The 24938-nt window shown below is 42.6% G+C and overlaps 1 protein-coding gene across 1 annotated transcript; it reads right to left on the bottom strand.

Moving 5' to 3' along the window:
* Positions 1–12: 12 nt before the first annotated feature.
* Positions 13–23097, bottom strand: sftpba (surfactant protein Ba). Its single transcript, XM_046317132.1, has 12 exons — positions 22959–23097; positions 22508–22563; positions 19483–19557; positions 18433–18558; positions 18215–18334; positions 17991–18071; positions 5725–5908; positions 5438–5580; positions 5266–5346; positions 4416–4526; positions 4118–4188; positions 13–481 (listed from the first exon to the last, which is right to left on the bottom strand). Exons 1-11 carry the CDS (start codon positions 23011–23013, stop codon positions 4153–4155), a joined length of 1068 nt encoding a protein of 355 aa, XP_046173088.1. The 5' UTR covers positions 23014–23097; the 3' UTR covers positions 13–481; positions 4118–4152.
* Positions 23098–24938: the final 1841 nt, after the last annotated feature.

Below are 24938 nucleotides of genomic sequence, written 5' to 3'. Positions count from 1 at the left end.
TGAAAGGGTCAGTCAATGGGAAAAGTAATTTAATTCATGACGTGATTTGATTTTGATAATGTCAGTAACCATAAAAGAATGAGCATGAAGAACACAACTAATATTCATATGGGGATTGAGGTCACATGTAAAGCTAAAATCACAAGCAAGGTAATATGAACATTTTCCTAGTACATTTAGCTTTGTAGACAACCTTTACTGCTAATATGTCTCTAAATAGTTTCAATGTCTTTATCATGTTCTCTTAATCCCTAGCTAGCAGGAATGCATTCATTTAATACGGACTGCTGCCCGCAAGGAAAAGTACAGAAGAGTTTTATAAAATCATATTCAGTGCAATGTTCATGTGTTAAAGAAGTGTTATCATCTAGAAAAAAATATTGACACAGTTAATAGAATATTTGTAATTTGATGTTGAAAGCTTTGGGATCTTCCATTGCTGCAAAGGCCTCAGGCTCGCTCAAAGTCTTGGATTATCAATCTGAAAAGAAAGTGGGCGGAACATTTACAACCCGAGTCGTTTGTGTGTGTGACAATCAGTTAATCTGAAACCTAAATAGCATGCCTATCATAAGATTTATTCATATTTGTGTTACTAGGGTCGGTTTAACAAATCATAGGCCCCGTGTCTTTGTTTTATATAACCCCCCCCCTTCCTGACACATCCTAATGTTTTGTAAACCCAATCCGTGCACAAAAATGCAATTAGTTGTGTGATAAATGTACCCTTGAAGAAAAAGCCCCTTTGTAATAAAACAGGCTACAATTGAGTAGATTTTCACTTTTTTTTTATTGTTGCTGTGTCTGGAAAATGTGCCTTTTCATGCAATTCTACAAAACATTACCAGAATCTCTTAATGCCAAGGAAATGACTGTGAGTGGCTACTCTGACAGTGTCAAATTTATCAATAAAAACAATCTGGCCTTGTGGCCAATGAAGCCTACAATATTAGGAGGAAATACACTGACTATACAAAACATTACCAACACCTGCTCTTTCCATGACAGCCTGACCAGGTTAAATGTACAGTATATTATAGGCTACAGTTGGCTACTAAATAAGTGGCACACTGACTCACCCAATGATGAAGAAGCCTAGGCTAGTACTCACCGGTGATGGCCGATGCGCTGTTCGTGACAATAGCATATCTCAAGATAAACTACTTTGAAAAATAGTGATACTGTTCCCTCAACAAACTAAAAAAATCTACAAACAGATTATTTTTCTCTTTTCAGCAGTAGGCATTTGCTTTCCAAACTGTTTTTCCTGTGATTGTGTTTTTAAATATGCAAAAGGCAAATTAACAGCCAACAACAGAAATATAATCCATAGATGGCTATTCCATTCAAATCAGGACTGGCAGCCATTTCTAGTGTAGCCATGAGTTTAACAGTCAAATTTCTAGGCTAAGAGGCTTCAAAACCCTTCTGTGGAAATGTGTCTATGGCCATAATGCAACAAACTGTTCTGTATTTGGCGAGCATGCTGCCCAAATTGTAAGGCATACCTGTAACTGCCAAAATTTAAAAAACACTTGGGAAAATTAGGGATACAAAGTATATGGTATGGTGTATGGGGTGCATTATCCTGGCATGGTTGGGATCCACTAGTAGGATCTATGCAAAGGTGCATTGAAGCTGTTCTGGCAGCTCGTGGTGGCTCAACACCCTATTAAAACACTTTATGTTGGTGTTTCCTTTATTTTGGCAGTTACCTGTATGTGCTTGCGATAACATTTAATCCACAGTTATTCTCTGTGGCTACATTATGCTCTCTGGTGTATTTTGAACATTGAGAGCGGGCTCCTGTAAGCCCCTGCATTAAACCGGCCCTGTGTGTTAAAATGTGGAATTAAAATGGATTTAATTGTAATAATGAGAACTTGTTCTCAACTAGCCTACCTGGTTAAAGAAAGGTGAAATAAAAATATATATATATATTTTGTCAGCAATTTACACAAAATACATAACAAAAATATAAACCAGCTGAAATTAAAGATCCCAGACACTTTCCATATGTGTTAAAAGCATTTTTTTTGCACACATTTGTTTCTATCCCTGTTTGTGAACATTTCTTCTTTGCCAAGATAATCCATCCACCTGACAGGTGTGGCATATCAATAATCTGATTAAACAGCATGATCATTACACAGGTGCACCTTGTGCAGGGGACAATAAAAGGCCACTCTTAAAATGTGCACAAACGCAGACCACGTGTATGGCGTTGTGGGTGAGCGGTTTGCTGATGTCACTGTTGTGAACAGAATGCCCCATGGTGGCAGTGTGGTTATGGTATGGGCAGGCATAAACTATGGACAACAAACATAATTGCATTTTATCGATGGCGATTTAATGCACAGAGATACTGTGATGAGATCCTGAGGCCCATTGTCGTGCCATTCATCCACCTCCATCACCTCATGTTTCAGCATGATAATGCACAGCCCCATTTTGCAAGAATCTGTACACATTTCCTGGAAGCTGAAAATATCCTAGTTCCTCCACGTTACCCATTGAGCATGTTTTGGATGCTCTGGATCGACGTCTACTACAGCGTGTTCCAGTTCTGGCCAATATCCAGCTTCTTCGCACAGCCATTGAAGAGGAGTGGGACAACATTCCACAGGCCACAATCAACAGCCTGGTCAACTCTATGTGAAGGTGTGTCATGCTGTATGAGGTAAATGGTGGTCACACCAGATACTGACTGGTTGTCTGATCCACACCCATAACTTTTAAGGTATCTGTGACCAACAGATGCATATCTGTATTCCCAGTCATGTGAAATTCATAGATTAGGGCCTAATAAATTAATTTAAAATGACTGTTTTTTTATATGAACTGTAACTCAGTAAAATCTTAGAAATGGTTGCATGTTGCGTTGATATTTTTGTTCAGTGTATGTTGAATTTCATATTTGAGTAGACATATATCATTTTACCTTGTTTCAATGTTGATAGTAAAATGGTATGACTGAATGCCAAGAGTGTGCAAAGCTGTCATCAACGCAAAGGGTGGCTATTTTGAAGAATATAAAATATATTTTGATTTGTTTAACACTTTTTGGGTTACTACATGATTCCATATGTGTTATTTCAAAGTACAAAGTTGAAAATAGTACAAATAAAGATAAACCCTTGAATGAGTAAACGTGTCCAAACTTTTGACTGGTACTGTATGTATACACTATCCAAGCAGAAGATTACATCTCCTTCAAATGTTGATATGTGGTTGTGTTCACAATTCAATATCCAGCTTGTCTACAAAATAATGATTGATATGTTGGATTTACGTCTCTCAGTTAATGAATAGCACTAAATCAAATCCAACTTAAATGCACTTCAAATATAGTTTTATTTGATTTAGTCCTATTCTTCAACTTAGAATTTTGGTTGTGATGGAGACATAAATCCAACATATTACTAACTTGTAGATTAACCCACCGTCCTTCATGAAAAATAAAATATCCAAAGGTAAAAGTGTATTATTAATATCACTAAGCTACTTCTAAACTTCCAAAGATCCGTTCAACCATGAATGAATGATAATACTGTATGAAAAGATGATCTCTTCCTAAATATTTAGTCAAATTATACATTTTGTGTATGGTTTCTTAGAAAAAAGGGGTGGCTTAACTAACACTTTCCCTCAATGTACCCCTCTCCCTTACTGGTTGATGACCCTCTTCAAATCCAATGTATTTCCATGTTGATTTTACGTCACAATACGTTGACAAATTACATTGAAACAACTATTAAACAACTATTAAACCAGTGTGTGTGTCCAGTGGGTTGTCATTCAAGTCATGTCAACCCCTATTAATTCATGTGATTTGTTAGGCCAATTTGTACTCCTTAACTAATGTAGGCTTGCCAAAACAAAGGGGATGAATATTTATGCAACAACTGTATTTTAGTTATTTAATTTGCATACATTTGTAAAAATGTACAGGATTTTTTTTCACCTTGACATTATGGGGTATTTTGTGTAGATCAATGGCAAAATGTCATAGTTAAATCCATTTCAATCCCACTTTGTAAAGCAACAAATGTGATAAAAATCCAAGACGGGTGAATACTTTTAATAGGCGCTGTATGTACATCAAGAGTCAACTTACCGTCCACTTTGAGAGTATGTACTGGGCAGAGGTTCTTACTTCCACGCAAACTTCTGGCAGATTGACACCATCTATATAAGACAAATTGCATGCAAAGATTTAAACACCTTTGTTCTGTTATGAAATGTCTACTATACTTTTTTGTATTTTCTTGATGTATTTCCTATTGTGTAATTTCTTGTGTGATTGTGTGATGCAAGGCTCCCTTAGTCTTAAGAGACATTAGTCTCAATGAGACTCCCTGATAAAATAAAGGTCAAATAAAATAAAACTTTGTTGGTGCGTTCAGTGGTCTTACCCCGCATTCCAGGGCAGTCTTGAGGTCTCTGCAACTGTAACTGGTGCCGAGAGTGCATGGGTCCCCTCCCTGTTCTCCTGCCTCTATCACTCCCCCACACAGGCCCACTCTCTGAGAAGCAAACAAACTTAAAGTACATCCCCACCCCATATAAATTTGGGTTTAACCTCTACGGGATCGGTGTCCACCCGCGGGACAGTTGAGCTAATGTAGGCTAATGCAAGTAACAAAAGAAATTCCCAGGATATAGACATGTCTGATATGGGCAGAAAACTTAAATTCCTGTTAATCTAACTGCACGGTCCAATTCACAGTAGCTATTACAGTGAAATAATACTATGCTATTGTTTGAGGTCGAGTGCACAATTATGAACTTGAAAATGTATTAATAAACCAATTAGTCACATTTGGGCAGTCTTGATACAACATTTTGAACAGATATGCAAAGGTTCATTGGATCAGTCTAAAACTTTGCACACACACTGCTGCCAACTAGTGGCCAAAATGTGAATAGCACCTATGCTGGAATAATACATTATTGCCTTTCTCTTGCATTTCAAAGATGATGGTATAAAAAAATACAAAAGAACGCATGTTTTGTTCTTTGTATGATCTTTTACCAGATCTAATGTGTTATATTCTCTTACATTAATTTCACATTTCCACAAACTTCAAAGTGTTTCCTTTCAAATTGTATCAAAAATATGCATATCCTTGCTTCAGGTCCTGAGCTACAGACAGTTAGATTTGGGTATGTCTTTTTAGGCGATAATTGAAAAAAGGGTCAGATCCTTAGTGACTTTCATGTTACGTTACAGTGTGTAGTCGAGTGAATCTAAACATGACATACCTCACATACATCAAGGGCTGACTCTGGTTTACCCAGAACCCCCTTCAGCTGGTGCCCATGAAGCTGGGTAAAGCCATCACACTGAAAAGAGAGAAATAAGACATGAGCCCAGAGGCTCCTATAAGGCTCCTATGTGAGATGAGGGAGATGTAGACCAGGGGGCAGGGCTGACCTTGGGCAGGGCCTTGGGGTGGAGCTGGCAGACAGAGGCCAGGAAGGAGGAGGTCTGGGGCTCTGAAGCATTGGAGCCCAGCTGTAGATGAGTCAGAACCGCCAGGGTCAGACAGGAGTCACAGTCAGACAGAGGAGCACTCTCTGAGAGGGAGAGAAAGAGGGAGAGGAGAGAGGGAAAGAAGAGAGAGACATATCAAAACAGGGGATAATATAGAAGAGGAAATGATAGAGAGAAAAGTGATTATATGGTGGTGATGCAAAGAAGGGCAGGAGGGATGAACTCACCCAGGACAGGCGTATCCATGCCATGACAGGCTTCGACGAGGGTGCATATGACCTCAGGGGTGGCGTAGGTCAGGAGCATGTCCATCAGCATCTTACCATACTTCTCTATCAGGTTCTCACACTGCTTCCTGTAGGACATGGGTAGAATACCACACACCTTCCCCAGCAGATCAATCACAGCCATCTGGGAGGGGAAACAGATACAGGGCATTGGGGAAATGATGGTTTGTGTGTACGCACATGTAGGGTGGCAGGTAGCCTAGCGGTTAAGTGTGTTAGGGCAGTAACCAAAAGGTTGCTCGTTCAAATCCCCAAGCTGTCTAGATGAAAAATCTGTCAATGTGACCTTGAGCAAGGCACTTAACCCTAGTTGCTTTGGATACAAATGTGTGTGTTAGTGCACAGCAAACTCTGATTGGTAAGCTTAACACTGTGGGTGTACAATTTCATGTTTTTTAAGTGTTCACATGAGAACCACCAGAACATATTTTTCTAAAGACTTTTTAACAGTGTTACAGTGTATATTTCCTAACACCAGCGATGTAGGTATTGAACACTATATTGGGTGAAGACAACACTTTTTTAGTGTGTTCCAACTGATAGTTTCTAACACCAGTGGCATTAAAATGTTACACTAACTCAGTGTGTAAGGTACTCTCCTATGGTTTTCACTGATACAGTGTATTTTGGAATTTGAATTTTACTCTAACAGTTAACTAGTTTATAAACTGGCTACATCACATTATGCTGGCTTGCAAAATGATGTGTAAATCCTATTGAATTCTAGCCAGATTGAGGATATCCAACTATTTTAACTTTTCACCTGCAACCTGCATTTAGAATGACTGCCAAGGTAGGGCTCGAAAAAATGTAGACTACCTAAACTATCTAAACTGGAACGACCACCTCAGCAACGGGTGCAATAAATCTAACTACTAACAGATTGGATTAGTTTAGAAAAATGTCATGTTATTTACATGTGTGTAGCATTAAAATCAATGTCCATGCAAAAAATTCAAAGAATCTACCTGCAATTTTTACAACTATTAGTAAAAAAACATCAAAAAGGCAGTTGTTTCAAAACTCCAAACACATTTTCAAATGACTAATTACAAAACACAAAATCATACAGTCACCTTTTCATCAAACTTAATCATCTAGAAATACATTTCACATTGCAGTACATGTTCATATAAAAGCAATTGCTTTTCACAATGCAATGCTCACATGACTTTTGATATGATTTGCTATAATGCATTTACTATAACTTAATCCCACTGCTCTGAATTGATGATCACTTAAACGTTTGGTAAACCTATAGATTTGACATGTCAACTGTTTTGTCTACTACAGATTTTGAGAACTACATACTTAAAATATGTCTGTAAAGTAGAAACATAAAAAGTATGATTTCCTGTATACTCAAATGTACAACTATGATGATGACTATGATGATTTTACTTCACAGTACATTTTTTTAAATCTGACATTGACAAGATCAGATATATACTGTACATAACAAATCAAAGTTTATTGGTCGCATCCACAGATTAGCAGATGTTACAGCAGGTGCAGTGAAATGCTTGTATTTGTAACTCTAACAGTGCAGTGATAGAATATCAATACAATACCAATACAATACCAATATGCAAATCATCCAGAAAGTCCAAAACAAGAAAGAAATGCATCCCCCAGTACAGTAATACATGCCATTTACATAGCAGACACTTTAATCCAAAGTGACAACAGTCTGCATATTTTGGTATGTGACCCTAGTGGGAAGCAAACCCACAACTCTGGTGTTGCTCGTGCTGTGTTCTAATGAACTAAGCCACGTACAGGACCAATACAATACAGAAGTACAATACAATACTGTAAAATACAATACATGATTACAATACAGGTGGAAGATGTATGATTGCAATCCCATAAGCGTACCACCCTCCTTCAGGCCATGGATGAGGCATGCAATGATTTCAAACCAGACCTATATCAGACTTTGATTTGCAATGCTAAAAGGTGCATGAACAATAAGGATATTTATTTTGATATCGATGTCCAAATGCTCAAGACAGGCTTGATGCAATTTAGTGCCTGCTAAACGATGTTTCCTTCATTTGATCACACCTTTGATCACACATGGGATAGTGTACCTAATATGAAAACAGTGTAATGTACTGTAATTTACAAGTGTTACCAGTGTGGAGTTCTGTACTAAGAGTTTTAAAAATTCACCACATTTTCACCATAATACAGTAAAAAACGATTACATTTTTCTTAGCACGTTGGTACAATTTTCACAAGTATGTGTTACATTTTCACAATACTAAACACAAAAATCATCAAAATGACTAAAGTTTTTAAAACCCTAAGCACATTTGTAATTGACTGAGAACTACAAATAAATTCACAGTCACTTGTTCATCACTCTTTCAATTTTGATGCATAATCAACCTAAGTATCTGCTTTTCAAAATGCCACTTTCACTTGACTTTTGATTTTATTATTTGTTGTTAACAATACAAATAATTAGACAATCACTTAATCAAACTGTTCAAAACCGGTAACTACTGAACCAAAATGATGTAGTGCTTGTAGTTAGCATATACAGTATAGTTTGATAACTGCTGAACACTGTAAATGTATATATGTTTGCCTCATCGGCTGCCTTCGATACTGTGAACCATCAGATCCTCCTCTCCACCCTCTCCGAGTTGGGCATCTCCGGCGCGGCCCACGCTTGGATTGCGTCCTACCTGACAGGTCGCTCCTACCAGGTGGCGTGGCGAGAATCTGTCTCCTCACCACGCGCTCTCACCACTGGTGTCCCCCAGGGCTCTGTTCTAGGCCCTCTCCTATTCTCGCTATACACCAAGTCACTTGGCTCTGTCATAACCTCACATGGTCTCTCCTATCATTGCTATGCAGACGACACACAACTAATCTTCTCCTTTCCCCCTTCTGATGACCAGGTGGCGAATCGCATCTCTGCATGTCTGGCAGACATATCAGTGTGGATGACGGATCACCACCTCAAGCTGAACCTCGGCAAGACGGAGCTGCTCTTCCTCCCGGGGAAGGACTGCCCGTTCCATGATTACATTTACATTTACATTTAAGTCATTTAGCAGACGCTCTTATCCAGAGCGACTTACAAATTGGTGCATTCACCTTATGACATCCAGTGGAACAACCACTTTACAATAGTGCATCTAAATATTTTAAGGGGGGTGAGAAGGATTACTTTATCCTATCCTAGGTATTCCTTAAAGAGGTGGGGTTTCAGGTGTCTCCGGAACGTGGTGATTGACTCCGCTGTCCTGGCGTCGTGAGGGAGTTTGTTCCACCATTGGGGAGCCAGAGCAGCGAACAGTTTTGACTGAGCTGAGCGGGAACTGTACTTCCTCAGTGGTAGGGAGGCGAGCAGGCCAGAGGTGGATGAACGCAGTGCCCTTATTTGGGTGTAGGGCCTGATCAGAGCCTGGAGGTACTGAGGTGCCGTTCCCCTCACAGCTCCGTAGGCAAGCACCATGGTCTTGTAGCGGATGCGAGCTTCAACTGGAAGCCAGTGGAGAGAGCGGAGGAGTGGGGTGACGTGAGAGAACTTGGGAAGGTTGAACACTAGACGGGCTGCGGCGTTCTGGATGAGTTGTAGGGGTTTAATGGCACAGGCAGGGAGCCCAGCCAACAGCGAGTTGCAGTAATCCAGACGGGAGATGACAAGTGTCTGGATTAGGACCTGCGCCGCTTCCTGTGTGAGGCAGGGTCGTACTCTGCGGATGTTGTAGAGCATGAACCTACAGGAACGGGCCACCGCCTTGATGTTAGTTGAGAACGACAGTTTGTTGTCCAGGATCACGCCAAGGTTCTTAGCGCTCTGGGAGGAGGACACAATGGAGTTGTCAACCGTGATGGCGAGATCATGGAACGGGCAGTCCTTCCCGGGAGGAAGAGCAGCTCCGTCTTGCCGAAGTTCAGCTTGAGGTGGTGATCCGTCATCCACACTGATATGTCTGCCAGACATGCAGAGATGCGATTCGCCACCTGGTCATCAGAAGGGGGAAAGGAGAAGATTAATTGTGTGTCGTCTGCATAGCAATGATAGGAGAGACCATGTGAGGTTATGACAGAGCCAAGTGACTTGGTGTATAGCGAGAATAGGAGAGGGCCTAGAACAGAGCCCTGGGGGACACCAGTGGTGAGAGCGCGTGGTGAGGAGACAGATTCTCGCCACGCCACCTGGTAGGAGCGACCTGTCAGGTAGGACGCAATCCAAGCGTGGGCCGCGCCGGAGATGCCCAACTCGGAGAGGGTGGAGAGGAGGATCTGATGGTTCACAGTATCGAAGGCAGCCGATAGGTCTAGAAGGATGAGAGCAGAGGAGAGAGAGTTAGCTTTAGCGGTGCGGAGCGCCTCTGTGATACAGAGAAGAGCAGTCTCAGTTGAATGACTAGTCTTGAAACCTGACTGATTTGGATCAAGAAGGTCATTCTGAGAGAGATAGCGGGAGAGCTGACCAAGGACGGCACGTTCAAGAGTTTTGGAGAGAAAAGAAAGAAGGGATACTGGTCTGTAGTTGTTGACATCGGAGGGATCGAGTGTAGGTTTTTTCAGAAGGGGTGCAACTCTCGCTCTCTTGAAGACGGAAGGGACGTAGCCAGCGGTCAGGGATAAGTTGATGAGCGAGGTGAGGTAAGGGAGAAGGTCTCCGGAAATGGTCTGGAGAAGAGAGGAGGGGATAGGGTCGAGCGGGCAGGTTGTTGGGCGGCCGGCCGTCACAAGACGCGAGATTTCATCTGGAGAGAGAGGGGAGAAAGAGGTCAGAGCACAGGGTAGGGCAGTGTGAGCAGAACCAGCGGTGTTGTTTGACTTAGCAAACGAGGATCGGATGTCGTCGATCTTCTTTTCAAAATGGTTGACGAAGTCATCTGCAGAGAGGGAGGAGGGGGGGGGAGGGGGAGGAGGATTCAGGAGGGAGGAGAATGTGGCAAAGAGCTTCCTAGGGTTAGAGGCAGATGCTTGGAATTTAGAGTGGTAGAAAGTGGCTTTAGCAGCAGAGACAGAGGAGGAAAATGATCTCGCCATCACGGTTGACAACTCCATTGTGTCCTCCTCCCAGAGCGCTAAGAACCTTGGCGTGATCCTGGACAACACCCTGTCGTTCTCAACCAACATCAAGGCGGTGGCCCGTTCCTGTAGGTTCATGCTCTACAACATCCGCAGAGTACGACCCTGCCTCACACAGGAAGCGGCGCAGGTCCTAATCCAGGCACTTGTCATCTCCCGTCTGGATTACTGCAACTCGCTGTTGGCTGGGCTCCCTGCCTGTGCCATTAAACCCCTTCAACTCATCCAGAACGCCGCAGCCCGTCTGGTGTTCAACCTTCCCAAGTTTTCTCACGTCACCCCGCTCCTCCCTTCTCTCCACTGGCTTCCAGTTGAAGCTCGCATCCGCTACAAGACCATGGTGCTTGCCTACGGAGCTGTGAGGGGAACGGCACCTCAGTACCTCCAGGCTCTGATCAGGCCCTACACCCAAACAAGGGCACTGCGTTCATCCACCTCTGGCCTGCTCGCCTCCCTACCACTGAGGAAGTACAGCTCCCGCTCAGCCCAGTCAAAACTGTTCGCTGCTCTGGCCCCCCAATGGTGGAACAAACTCCCTCACGACGCCAGGACAGCGGAGTCAATCACCACCTTCCGGAGACACCTGAAACCCCACCTCTTTAAGGAATACCTAGGATAGGATAAGTAATCCCTCTCACCCCCCTTTAAGATTTAGATGCACTATTGTAAAGTGACTGTTCCACTGGATGTCATAAGGTGAATGCACCAATTTGTAAGTCGCTCTGGATAAGAGCGTCTGCTAAATGACTTAAATGTAAATGTAAATAAATGTATCAATCTGACATCAATTTATGATGGAAGGTAAACCAAATCATATACAGTGCCTTGCGAAAGTATTCGGCCCCCTTGAACTTTGCGACCTTTTGCCACATTTCAGGCTTCAAACATAAAGATATAAAACTGTATTTTTTTGTGAAGAATCAACAACAAGTGGGACACAATCATGAAGTGGAACGACATTTATTGGATATTTCAAACTTTTTTAACAAATCAAAAACTGAAAAATTGGGCGTGCAAAATGATTCAGCCCCCTTAAGTTAATACTTTGTAGCGCCACCTTTTGCTGCGATTACAGCTGTAAGTCGCTTGGGGTATGTCTCTATCAGTTTTGCACATCGAGAGACTGAAATGTTTTCCCATTCCTCCTTGCAAAACAGCTCGAGCTCAGTGAGGTAGGATGGAGAGCATTTGTGAACAGCAGTTTTCAGTTCTTTCCACAGATTCTCGATTGGATTCAGGTCTGGACTTTGACTTGGCCATTCTAACACCTGGATATGTTTATTTTTGAACCATTCCATTGTAGATTTTGCTTTATGTTTTGGATCATTGTCTTGTTGGAAGACAAATCTCCGTCCCAGTCTCAGGTCTTTTGTAGACTCCATCAGGTTTTCTTCCAGAATGGTCCTGTATTTGGCTCCACCCATCTTCCCATCAATTTGAACCATCTTCCCTGTCCCTGCTGAAGAAAAGCAGGCCCAAACCATGATGCTGGCACCACCATGTTTGACGGTGGGGATGGTGTGTTCAGGGTGATGAGCTGTGTTGCTTTTACGCCAAACATAACGTTTTGCATTTTTGCCAAAAAGTTCAATTTTGGTTTCATCTGACCAGAGCACCTTCTTCCACATGTTTGGTGTGTCTCCCAGGTGGCTTGTGGCAAACTTTAAACGACACTTTTTATGGATATCTTTAAGAAATGGCTTTCTTCTTGCCACTCTTCCATAAAGGCCAGATTTGTGCAATATACGACTGATTGTTGTCCTATGGACAGAGTCTCCCTGTCATGTTTTGTCTTATATTGTCTTGTCATTATGCTTTCCCTTCTGTTCGTTTCCCCCTGCTGGTCTTATTAGGTTCGTTCCCTTTTTCTATCCCTCTCTCTCCCCCTCCCTCTCTCTCCTCTCTCTATCGTTCCGTTCCTGCTCCCAGCTGTTCCTCATTCTCCTAACTCACTCATTTAGTCTTTTTACACCTGTTCCCTATTTTGTCTTCTGATTAGAGTCCCTATTTCTCCCCTTGTTTTCCACTTCTGTCCTTGTCGGATTCTTGTATATTGTTCGCCGTGCTGTGTCTTTGTCTCGCCCTGTCGTGTCTTGTTTCCCTCAGATGCTGCGTGTGAGCAGGTGTCTGAGTCTGCTACGGTCGGTGCCTTCCCGAGGCAACCTACAGTTAATGGTCGAGTCTCCAGTCTGTCCTCGTCACTACGAGTGGAATTAGTTTTTTATGTTTTGTTTTCTGCTCTGATTGTCCAGGAGTATTGCCTATTTCCTTTACTGGAATAAAGACTCTGTTTTCGCCAAGTCGCTTTTGGGTCCTCATTCACCTGCATAACAGAAGGATCCGACCAAGAATGGACCCAGCGACTATGGATTCTCTCTACTCTACTCTCGAGTTCCAGGGAGCGATGCTCGGCAGACACGAGCAGGAATTGTCTGCTGCTCGGCATGCCGTTGAGACCCTGGCTGCTCAGGTCTCCGACCTCTCAGGACAGTATCAGAGTCTTCGTCTCGTGCCACCAGCTACTTCCGGGTCTTCCGAGCCTCCGGAACCTAGGGTTAATAACCCACCATGTTATTCTGGGCAGCCCACTGAGTGCCGCTCCTTTCTCACCCAGTGTGATATAGTGTTCTCTCTCCAACCCAACACATACTCAAGAGAGAGAGCTCGGATTGCCTACGTCATATCACTCCTTACTGGTCGGGCTCGGCAGTGGGGCACAGCTATCTGGGAGGCAAGCGCTGAGTGTACTAACGATTATCTGAACTTTAAAGAGGAGATGATAAGGGTTTTTGATCGTTCAGTTTTTGGGAAAGAAGCTTCCTGGTCCCTGTCTTCCCTATGTCAAGGTAATCGATCCATAACGGATTACTCTATAGAGTTTCGCACTCTTGCTGCCTCCAGTAACTGGAACGAGCAGGCGTTGCTCGCTCGTTTTCTGGAGGGACTCCACGCTAAGGTTAAGGATGAGATTCTCTCTCGGGAGGTTCCATCCAGCGTGGATTCTTTGATTGAACTCGCTATTCGCATTGAACGACGGGTAGATCTTCGTCACCGAGCTCATAGAAGAGAGCTCGCGTTAACTGTGTCTCCCTCTCTCCGACACTACCATCTTTCCCCACTGACTCTGGTGTTGAGCCCATGCAGCTGGGGGGTATTCGCATTTCGACTAAGGAGAGGGAACGGAGAATCACCAACCGCCTCTGTCTCTATTGCGGTTCCGCTGGTCATTTTGTAATTTCATGTCCAGTTAAAGGCCAGAGCTCATCAGTAAGCGGAGGGCGACTGATAAGCGCTACTAGACGGTCCTCTCCGTCAAGTACCTGTACTACCTTACCGGTCCATCTACGCTGGACCGGATCGGCAGCTTCCTGCAGTGCATTAATAGACTCTGGGGCGGAGGGCTGTTTTATGGACGAAGCCTGGGCTCGGGAACATGACATTCCTCTCAGACAGTTAGGGAGCCCACGGTCATGTTCGCCTTGGATGGTAGTCCTCTCCCCAGTATATTATGTGAAACACTACCTTTAACCCTCACTGTATCTGGTAACCATAGTGAGACCATTTCTTTTTTGATTTTTTGTTCACCTTTTACACCTGTTGTTTTGGGTCATCCCTGGCTAGTGTGTCATAATCCTTCTTTTGATTGGTCTAGTAATTCTATCCTTTCCTGGAACGTTTCTTGTCATGTGAAGTGTTTAATGTCTGATATTCCTCCTGTTTCTTCTGCTCCCTCTTCACAGGAGGAACCTGGTGATTTGACAGGAGTGCCGGAGGAATATCATGGTCTGCGCACGGTCTTCAGTCGGTCCAGAACCAACTCCCTTCCTCCTCACCGGTCGTATGATTGTTGTTCTGATCTCCTCAAGAAGCGTTTTGCATCCGCTCCTATCCTTGTTGCACCTGACGTCACTAAACAGTTTATTGTCGAGGTTGACGCGTCGGGGGTGGGCGTGGGAGCCATTCTGTCCCAGCGCTCCGATACTGACGATGGGGTCCACCCTTGCGCGTATTTTTCTCATCGCCTGTCACCGTCGGAACGTAACTATGATGTGGCTAACCGCGAACTGCTCGCCATCCGTTTAGCCCTAGGCAAATGGCGACAGTGGTTGGAGGGGCGACCGTTCCTTTTGTCGTTTGGACTGACCAAAGGAACCTTGAGTACATCCGTTCTGCCAAACGACTGAATGCGCGTCATGCTCGTTGGGCGTTGTTTTTCGCTCGTTTCGAGTTCGTTATTTCTTATTGCCCGGGTACTAAGAACACCAAGCCTCATGCTTTATCCCGTCTCTTTAGTTCTTCTGTGGCTTCTACCGATCCCGAGGGGATCCTTCCTGTTGGGCGTGTTGTCGGGTTGACTGTCTGGGGAATTGAGAGACAGGTTAAGCAAGCACTCACTCACACTCCGTCGCCGCACGCTTGTCCTAGTAACCGTCTTTTCGTTCCTGTTTCTACTCGTCTGGCTGTTCTTCAGTGGGCGCACTCTGCCAAGTTAGCTGGCCACCCCGGCGTTCGGGGTACGCTTGCTTCCATTCGCCAGCGGTTTTGGTGGCCTACTCTGGAGCGTGACACGCGCCGTTTCGTGGCTGCGTGTTCGGACTGCGCGCAGAATAAGTCTGGTAATTTTTTTTTCTGCTTCTGCTCCTGGTCTTGCTGGGTCTCAGTCTGTTCCCTGCCACCGCATCTCTCCTGTTCTTGTTCCTGCCCTTGCTGTGTCTCAGTCTGTCCCTAGTTGTTACTCTCCTGGCCTGTTTGGTCCTGTTTGCCCTAAAGCTTTCAGTTCTCTACCCGTGTCTCATTTTTTTTTTTAGAGTAGTACCCTAGTTTCCCTTTTTATCGTTTTCCGTTACGGTCCTGAGGAGAGGAGTTGGGTTCTTTCTCGGGACGTGCTGGACCGTTTGTGATCTATGATTTCCTCCATTGCCGCCAGTGTTCCTCCTCGAGTGCGCCAGGAGGCGCTCGGTGAGTGGGGGGGTACTGTCATGTTTTGTCTTATATTGTCTTGTCATTATGCTTTCCCTTCTGTTCGTTTCCCCCTGCTGGTCTTATTAGGTTCGTTCCCTTTTTCTATCCCTCTCTCTCCCCCTCCCTCTCTCTCCTCTCTCTATCGTTCCGTTCCTGCTCCCAGCTGTTCCTCATTCTCCTAACTCACTCATTTAGTCTTTTTACACCTGTTCCCTATTTTGTCTTCTGATTAGAGTCCCTATTTCTCCCCTTGTTTTCCACTTCTGTCCTTGTCGGATTCTTGTATATTGTTCGCCGTGCTGTGTCTTTGTCTCGCCCTGTCGTGTCTTGTTTCCCTCAGATGCTGCGTGTGAGCAGGTGTCTGAGTCTGCTACGGTCGGTGCCTTCCCGAGGCAACCTACAGTTAATGGTCGAGTCTCCAGTCTGTCCTCGTCACTACGAGTGGAATTAGTTTTTTATGTTTTGTTTTCTGCTCTGATTGTCCAGGAGTATTGCCTATTTCCTTTACTGGAATAAAGACTGTTTTCGCCAAGTCGCTTTTGGGTCCTCATTCACCTGCATAACACTCCCACCTCAGCTGTAGATCTCTGCAGTTCATCCAGAGTGATCATGGGCCTCTTGGCTGCATCTCTGATCAGTCTTCTCCTTGTATGAGCTGAAAGTTTAGAGGGACGGCCAGGTCTTGGTATATTTGCAGTGGTCTGATACTCCTTCCATTTCAATATTATCGCTTGCACAGTGCTCCTTGGGATGTTTAAAGCTTGGGAAATCTTTTTGTATCCAAATCCAGCTTTAAACTTCTTCACAACAGTATCTCGGACCTGCCTGGTGTGTTCCTTGTTCTTCATGATGCTCTCTGCGCTTTTAACGGACCTCTGAGACTATCACAGTGCAGGTGCATTTATACAGAGAGTTGATTACACACAGGTGGATTGGATTTATCATCATTAGTCATTTAGGTCAACATTGGATCATTCAGAGATCCTCACTGAACTTCTGGAGAGAGTTTGCTGCACTGAAAGTAAAGGGGCTGAATAATTTTGCACGCCCAATTTTTCAGTTTTTGATTTGTTAAAAAAGTTTGAAATATCCAATAAATGTCGTTCCACTTCATGATTGTGTCCCACTTGTTGTTGATTCTTCACAAAAAATACAGTTTTATATCTTTGTTTGAAGCCTGAAATGTGGCAAAAGGTCGCAAAGTTCAGGGGGGCCGAATACTTTCGCAAGGCACTGTATGTGCCAGTGTGCTTCAATAGGAAGTGGAAAGAGTCACTCTATGTGCTACCATTTGGAACGATAGTGTACTGTACAATGATCTGACGAAAGACCTGCGTTATATGCAACAATATAGTCCACTCATTATCTGAATTTCATTGATACACTGTAAGCTGATGAATTTCAAGCAGATAGACAGGCGATACTGTATCATTTGACAAATCCCATAGATAAGGTGATCTTGCAAAATGTAGCATGGGGCATAAATAACATACAACATCGCGCTATGTTTATACAGTAGCCAACTCCTTTACAATACCCCCATTTCTGATTATTTGTCCACCTATTTACAATATAAGAATAATAAAATGTAAATCTGACAGACATATTTCTCAACATGCTCACAATCTACCATTGGATACAAATTATATGTTTTTTTGCAAGTTATAGTCAAATACTGTATGGAAAATTATATTTACCATCTACTATTCTTTCTATTCAGCATTTCAAAAAGAATAGTTTTGAAATGCGTGTCTTGTATTTTTTGGTATTGAACTAAATGGTAGTTAAAATGACTAAATGGTGAGCCTGTTCAAAACCTGATATATTGGTGACTAAATTGAATGTTCTCATGGCATTTCATTAATTTTGCATGAATGACTCAGGGGTGAACCCTAACCCGAACCCTAACCTCTATGAATACACAATCAAAGGTTCTGAACCTAACAAGTGTTATCAGTTATAGTTTTCTTCTAAGAGTTTTGAAAATATACAACTTACATCTGAAAAATGTGCCAAAGTGATTGAAAAAAAAAGACAACACTAACACCCCTCGATTGAATAACAGTATTTTAAAGATATGAACAACAGCTGGGGTGTGTGTGTTCCTGTGTGCATATGCCTTGGCTGAATCTAGTTGATGATCCCTGCACTAATTATATTTCTATGGCATGCCTTACCTCAGTCCTTATTTTCGGCAGCATACTCTCCAGTGACTTGATAAGATAAATGCAGAAGGTACATTCGGGCGAGAACTGCACCTAGTAGACAAGACAGAAAGAAAACAGAGGGAGAAAGAGAACAAGATAAAGACAGACAAACAGTCAGGTACAGACAAAAAGTCAGCGGGACACAGAGTAGAGGTCAGAGAGAGAGTGCATTAGTCCTGTTCTTTCTGTCTCACCTTTGTCATTGTCATGGCTGACTTCAGACCCGCTTGAATGTGATCGGTCAGCAGGCTCTGCTGCTGGCTGTCTGACTGGGAGCCACACAGTCCCAACACGGTACACACCTCAGTGGGTTTCTGTGGGAGAGGAGAGAGGCTCAATTCAGGCTCATTCAGTCAGAATTATATAACAAATTACAAACCAGGATCTTTCTCAACCTCCCATCAGCACGTACGAAGAAGCTGGTCAAGAAGGTGATGACCAGGGGGAGGTTCTTATCCACTTGCTCCCGGCACAGTTTGGGGGACGCAGGACCTGGCATGAGGTCACATAGTTTCTCCAATTCGCCCCTGATCTCGGTCTGGGGATGGAGGAGTGGGAGGCATCAGTTGAAATCATTTTGAGGCACATTAAGTAAATGATGTGTTTTACAATCATTAAGACATATTAGAATATGTATTAAAAGCTACAGTGAAGTACATTGCTTTTTGCATACCACTGGTTTGTTTGGGTCACTGATTGTGTTTAAGAAGAAGGAACTATTCAGGGGTGAGATTACACCGTCCGAAGTGCCTGATCAGCCTCAGAGGAAAGGAGAACTTAGAAGTCAGAAATACACTGTGAACTGCTTTTGTAGTTACTTTTATATAGAAAAGAGGAAGTGGCTTTCTAACTCTCCGAAACAGCAACGTAGAACAGAAACACAAACTGTACCACTTGTGTTGAGTGAGGGTTTGTGGGAAAAAAACAGGTGAAAACCATTTCAGGAACTGAAAGTGTCTGTTGTTTTTCATTGTTAGCGGAAAAGAAACCTGAATGCTCTATCTGCAGCCACAAATAGGAAGAAAAACTGACCCAGGTGAATGAGCATCATATGCACATACAAGTAGTACTGATGTGATGGTTATACAGTGGGGTAAAAAGGTATTTAGTCAGCCACCAAGACCTCTGTCATTGCCAACAAAGGGTTTATAACAAAGTATTGAGATAAAGTTTTGTTATTGACCAAATATTTATTTTCCACCATAATTTGCAAATAAATTCATAAAAAATCCTACAATGTGATTTTCCTGATTTGTTTTCTTCTAATTTTGTCTGTCATAGTTGAAGTGTACCTATGATGAAAATTACAGGCCTCTCTCATCTTTTTAAGTGGGAGAACTTGTACAATTGGTGGCTGACTAAATACTTTTTTGCCCCACTGTATGTTTCTGGGTGTTATTATGAATGATTCAAATGTATGGTATGTATGGTTCAGGGGTGCATGTTCTGTCGATGCATTCACCTGTATGTCCGGGTTGGAGATAAGGTCTTTAAGGAGTTCAATTATTTGGGTACAGTCCTGGCAGCTGTCCCCTTTCTGAGAGGAAGAGAGGGAAAGAGAAGAATGCCAACTCAAAGCTGTGGCGGGATACTGAGGCAAAGACATCCATTTATTCTAGTTGACATTATTCCTGAAGGTCCCTGACAAGCAGTGCTGGATTTCAGTGAAATATTATTTTGTGTTGCAAAACATGTCTCCTCTCATTTATACCTGCTTCTATAGTCTATAGACTGAAAATCTGTTTTAAAGAAAACAGAAGTGAAATTGACTCGGTTCTTATTAAGACACAAAATATTATGACCCCATCACTGAAACATAACATTCTCAAGAACATGTATGTGTCTTCTGTTTCCCTATACAATGCCCACAAGCATCATGGGTCAGTGGAGGTTCCTCATAGGAGGAAGGGGAGGACCATCTGAGGACCATCCTCCTCAGTGAATTCCATAAAAATAAAAATAATGAAACATTTAAAAAGTTATCCTGCCTACAACTCCTGTACAGGCTCGGGAGAGACAAAGGTTGAAAGTCCTCTGATACACAACCCAACCAAGCCACACTTCTTCTTAACACAGCACACATCCAACCCAGAAGCCAGCCACACCAATGTGTCAGAGGAAACACCATGCACCTGGCAACCTTGGTTAGCGTGCACTGCTCCCAGCCCGCCACAGGAGTCACTGGTGTGCAATGAGACAATGATATCCCTACCGGCCACACCCTCACGGCACTAGGCCAATTGTGGTTCGCCCCACAGACCTCCCGGTCGGGGCCAGTTACAACAGAGCCTGGGAGCGAACCCAGAGTCTCTGGTGGAGTACAGCACTCTTAACCACTGTGCCACCCAGGAGGCCAGGGAAGGGAAATCTTAACGCTACAGCATACAATGACATTCTAGATGATTCTGTGCATCCAACTTTGTGGCAACAGTTTGGTGAAGGCCCTTTCCTGTTTCAGCATGACATTGTGCACATGCACAAAGCGGGGTCCATACAGAAATGGTTTGTAGAGATCGGTGTGGAAGAACTTGACTGCACAGATTACAACCTCATTGCCCGACCTCACTAATGTTTTGTGGCTGAATGGAAGCAAGTCCCTGCAGCAATGTTCCAACATCTTGTGGAAAGCCTTCGCGGAAGTGTGGAGGCTGTTATAGCAGCAAAGGGGGACCAACTTTATATTAATGCCCATGATTTTGGAATGAGATGCTCGACGAGCAAGTGTCCACATACTTTTGGTCATGTTGTGTATGTTGACTATGAGGTGACAATGATGGTTAACAGTCATGATATGAAGGTTTGACTTGGGAAGGTTTGCGAGAAGGAATTATATATTCAAGGAGCAAAGTGATCATACTGTTTTTATATGGTTGCTATGAAAGTCAACTGTGAATGTTATCTGGGGTGTATTCATTCCACCAATTCTGTTGAAAAACGTTTCTTAAACGGAAGCAAATGGAACGAAACGGGGATAAACACACCTGAATTATTCCAATAGAAACTCTCATTTGCAACTGTTGGACTAATGATTACATCCTAGATCAGCTAGATGCAAGCAAGACTGTGCAAGGCGGTATTGAATGTGTTACTGTGTGTCATCTTGATTACTCAGTTATCTCAACCTGTACAGCACCTACATTATAAACTTTCATTCATAGGCGAGGTTGGAGCAACCTCATGATGGGAACAGGGACATTTTGAGTATCATGTAGTAGCATAAACCTATCGGTGATACATTGAACTGGGTGAACGGAATATGAATGACAGTCATCCAATATGCTCTAATAAAAATAAGACCATACTCATAAAATATACAATTATCCTCCCCCATTTTAAACGGCACCGACCCCCACTGAACAGAGAAGACAAGACCAGGCACTAAATCAGACTGGGAGAAAAGTTTCCATCTACAGGTTTTATGCATGTAAAGTTATACTGTATGAGAAAAAATCAAGACAGCTGTGATGGAAATAGGACGTTTCGGTACAATTTTATAAATGCCAACAGATCATTTGTTAGTTATTTTTTCTGTCGGTAAAATTAATTATTCTAGAAAAGGCGTTGGAAACGAGTTTATGTGCAAATATTGAAATAATAACCATCATATCGAAGTAAACTTGGAATCACGCGATTACATGTTGTGTGGTCCTCCCACTACTATGCCTACTCGGGAAACCATGCAGTTTTTAAACTACATATTAAATCGTTTATGATGAACTTCAGAGGGTGGTGAAAGTGCACGGCGATGAGTTTGATGCTCCTTTCCAATAACTATTTAGGGTCTTAATCTGGTGACATGATGATCGATGCTTGACTGCCGTTTGACAAATACAAATATTCTGGCTGTTATCCATAATAATCTCATAATGTGACTAGCCTACCCGCACAGTCTACCCGCTCTGTATTTGCGTGTTTTTGGCTGGAGCTCACGTGCCAAGCACAGAGTAGGCACATTTGCTATTTTATGCAATCATTGAACATGCGATTGAAACCCACTGAACTCTAGATTTGTATTGGATACATAAAAACTTGAGCGAAAAAATATACTTAATTCAACTTGAAATACTGTCAAATGTTTTGTCAGACTGATTTGTAATAGACTGCCATAGCCCCAATTAAAATATTAAAGAAAAATTGGCCGTTGATTACATCATCTTTAGTGAGAACACAACAAATGTATTAATTCATCAAAATTGGGATCATGGGCCCAAAAAGTTTGGGAACCACTGGGAACTAATCTGATTGATAATGCTATTGATATTTATACTTTATTTGATGTATATACTGTGGTAATGATATTAATTATGGAGCTCATTATCTGGTCATTTTCTCTTAGTAAAACACAATAATATTTCTCTATTTTTTTGCTTTTTGAATCCTGCCAGGTGGGTTGTTAGTATGCAGCACAATGTTGCATACACTGGTATTCCTATATTTTGTGGGTTAAAGAGGGGAATCATTGTTTTCAAAATAAAAATAGTACTTACTTTCAGCTTGTCCCAGGCGTTTTGTGTTCCCTCCCCACCGACAACCCTTGCCAAAGCTGTGGGAAAGATAAAAATATGAAGAAAAAGAAAATCTGTTCTAAAAGTGTGTCTCCATAAACATCTTTTTCCATTTATGGTTCTAAATGTCTCATGAACAAGATTATATATTGTAATTACATGTTTAGGGTTAAAACATGAATGTATATGTCAATGTACCAACCCTAACCCAATGTATATGTCAATGTACCAACCCTAACCCAATGTATATGTCAATGTACCAACCCTAACCCAATGTATATGTCAATGTACCAACCCTAACCCAATGTATATGTCAATGTACCAACCCTAACCCAATGTATATGTCAATAATGTACATTGAATTAAATATACTATAACATCATATTCATATGTTATAGTATTAACCGAAACTGTGTGCAATTGTATAGCATACCTGTGGTCTGGTAAGAAATTAAGACAACGAGTGCGAGCTTGAAAGAGGCCATCATAAGTCAGTCTCTTTCAAAGACTACTTGGAAAATGAATAACCACTCAATGTAGGATTGGGGTATAGACAAGGTCCAGCTGCCGCAGAAAGCCCTCGCCAATCAGAGCTTGACAGAAAACCACAGGTTGAAGTGTGATAAGCTATTTGTATTCTCTTTGGTATTGCGGAACTGAGTTGTACAAAAGTAATGAGGGTCCCAATTCAATATAAGCTGTAACTTTAGTTTCAGTATCTTGGATGCTATAACAAAACCCATGTTTTATTTATTTTATTTCACCTTTATTTAACCAGGTAGGCTAGTTGAGAACAAGTTCTCATTTACAACAGCGACCTGGCCAAGATAAAGCAAAGCAGTGCGTCACAAACAATAACACAGAGTTACACATGGAATAAACAAACATACAGTCAATAAGACAATAGAGAGAGTCTATATACAGCGTGGGCAAATGAGGTGAGATAAGGGGGGTGTGCCAATAAATAGGTCATAGTGGTGAAATTATTACAGTATGGCAAATTAAAAGTTTGGGGTGATTGATGTGCAGAAGATGAGTGCAAACAGCGGTACTGGGTTGCAAAGGAGCAAAATAAATCAAATAAATAACAATATGGTGATGAGGTAGTTGGATGGGCTATTTACAGATGGGCTATGTACAGGTGCAGTGATCTGTGAGCTGCTCTGACAGCTGGTGCTTAAAGCCAGTGAGGGAGATATGAGTCTCCAGCTTCAGTGATTTTTGCAGTTCGTTCCAGTCATTGGCAGCAGAGAACTGGAAGGAAAGGCGGCCAAAAGAGGAATTGGCTTTGGGGGTGACCAGTGAAATATACCTGCTGGAGCGCGTGCTACGTGTGGGTGCTGCTATGGTGACCAGTGAGCTGAGATAAGGCGGGGCTTTACCTAGCAAAGACTTATAGATGACCTGGAGCCAGTGGATTTGGTGATGAATATGAAGCGAGGGCCAGCCAACAAGAGCATACAGGTCGCAGTGGTAGGTAGTATATGGGGCTTTGGTGACAAAACGGATGGCACTGTGATAGACTGCATCCAATTTGCTGAGTAGAGTGTTGGAGGCTATTTTGGGACCAACACTTTACATGTTGTGTTTATGTTTGTTCAATGTAAAATAGGAACAAAAGAGGAACAAAATAAAATACACAAGAATGGAGCTATATACAGTGAGTACCAGTACCAGATACATGTGCAGAGATACAAGGTATTTGAGGTAGATAAGTACATGAAGGCAGGGTAAAGTGACTAGGCATCAGGATGGATAATATTAAGATTAAAATTAAGAATAAAGTAGCAGCAGCAAATGGAGTGTAAAAGCGTGTGTGTGTGTGTGTGTGTGTGTGTGTGTGTGTGTGTGTGTGTGTGTGTGTGTGTGTGTGTGTGTGTGTGTGTGTGTGTGTGTGTGTGTGTGTGTGTGTGTGTGTGTGTGTGTGTATATATGTGAACAATAGGTAAGAAAATAAATAAAACAACAGTAAAAAGACAGGCTATATACAGTAGCAAGGTTATAAAAGTAGCGAGGCTACATACAGTAACCGATTAGTCAGGCTGATTGAGGTAGTATGTACATGTAGATATGGTTAAAGTGACTATGCATATATGATGAACAGAGAGTAGCAGTAGCGTAAAAGAGGGGTTGGCGGGTGGTGGGTGGTGGGTGTGACACAATGCAGCTAGCCCGGTTAGCCAATGTACGGGAGCACTGGTTGGTCGGCCCAATTAGGTAGTATGTACAGAATGTATAGTTAAAGTGACTATGCATATATGATAAACAGAGAGTATCAGTAGCGTACAAAGAGTGTTTGGGGGTAGCTCAAGAGTTTCTCTGGAGAGATGGGAGAACCTTCCAGAAGGTCAACCATCTCTGCAGCACTTTATGGTAGAGTGGCCAGACCGAAGCCACTCCTCATGACAGCCCG

The sequence above is a fragment of the Oncorhynchus gorbuscha genome, linkage group LG20 (genome assembly GCF_021184085.1).
Source record: "Oncorhynchus gorbuscha isolate QuinsamMale2020 ecotype Even-year linkage group LG20, OgorEven_v1.0, whole genome shotgun sequence".
NCBI lineage: Eukaryota > Metazoa > Chordata > Actinopteri > Salmoniformes > Salmonidae > Oncorhynchus > Oncorhynchus gorbuscha.
This window is presented reverse-complemented; position numbering and strand designations above follow the sequence as displayed.

Coding starts and splice junctions, on each gene's coding strand:
- sftpba (XM_046317132.1), bottom strand. CDS start 23,013: ATGATGGCCTCTTTCAAGCTCGCACTCGTTGTCTTAATTTCTTACCAG. Junction 19,558..22,507: donor ACGCCTGGGACAAGCTGAAA/GTAAGTACTATT, acceptor TCTTCCTCTCAG/AAAGGGGACAGCTGCCAGGA. Junction 5,581..5,724: donor CATGGATACGCCTGTCCTGG/GTGAGTTCATCC, acceptor TCTCCCTCTCAG/AGAGTGCTCCTCTGTCTGAC.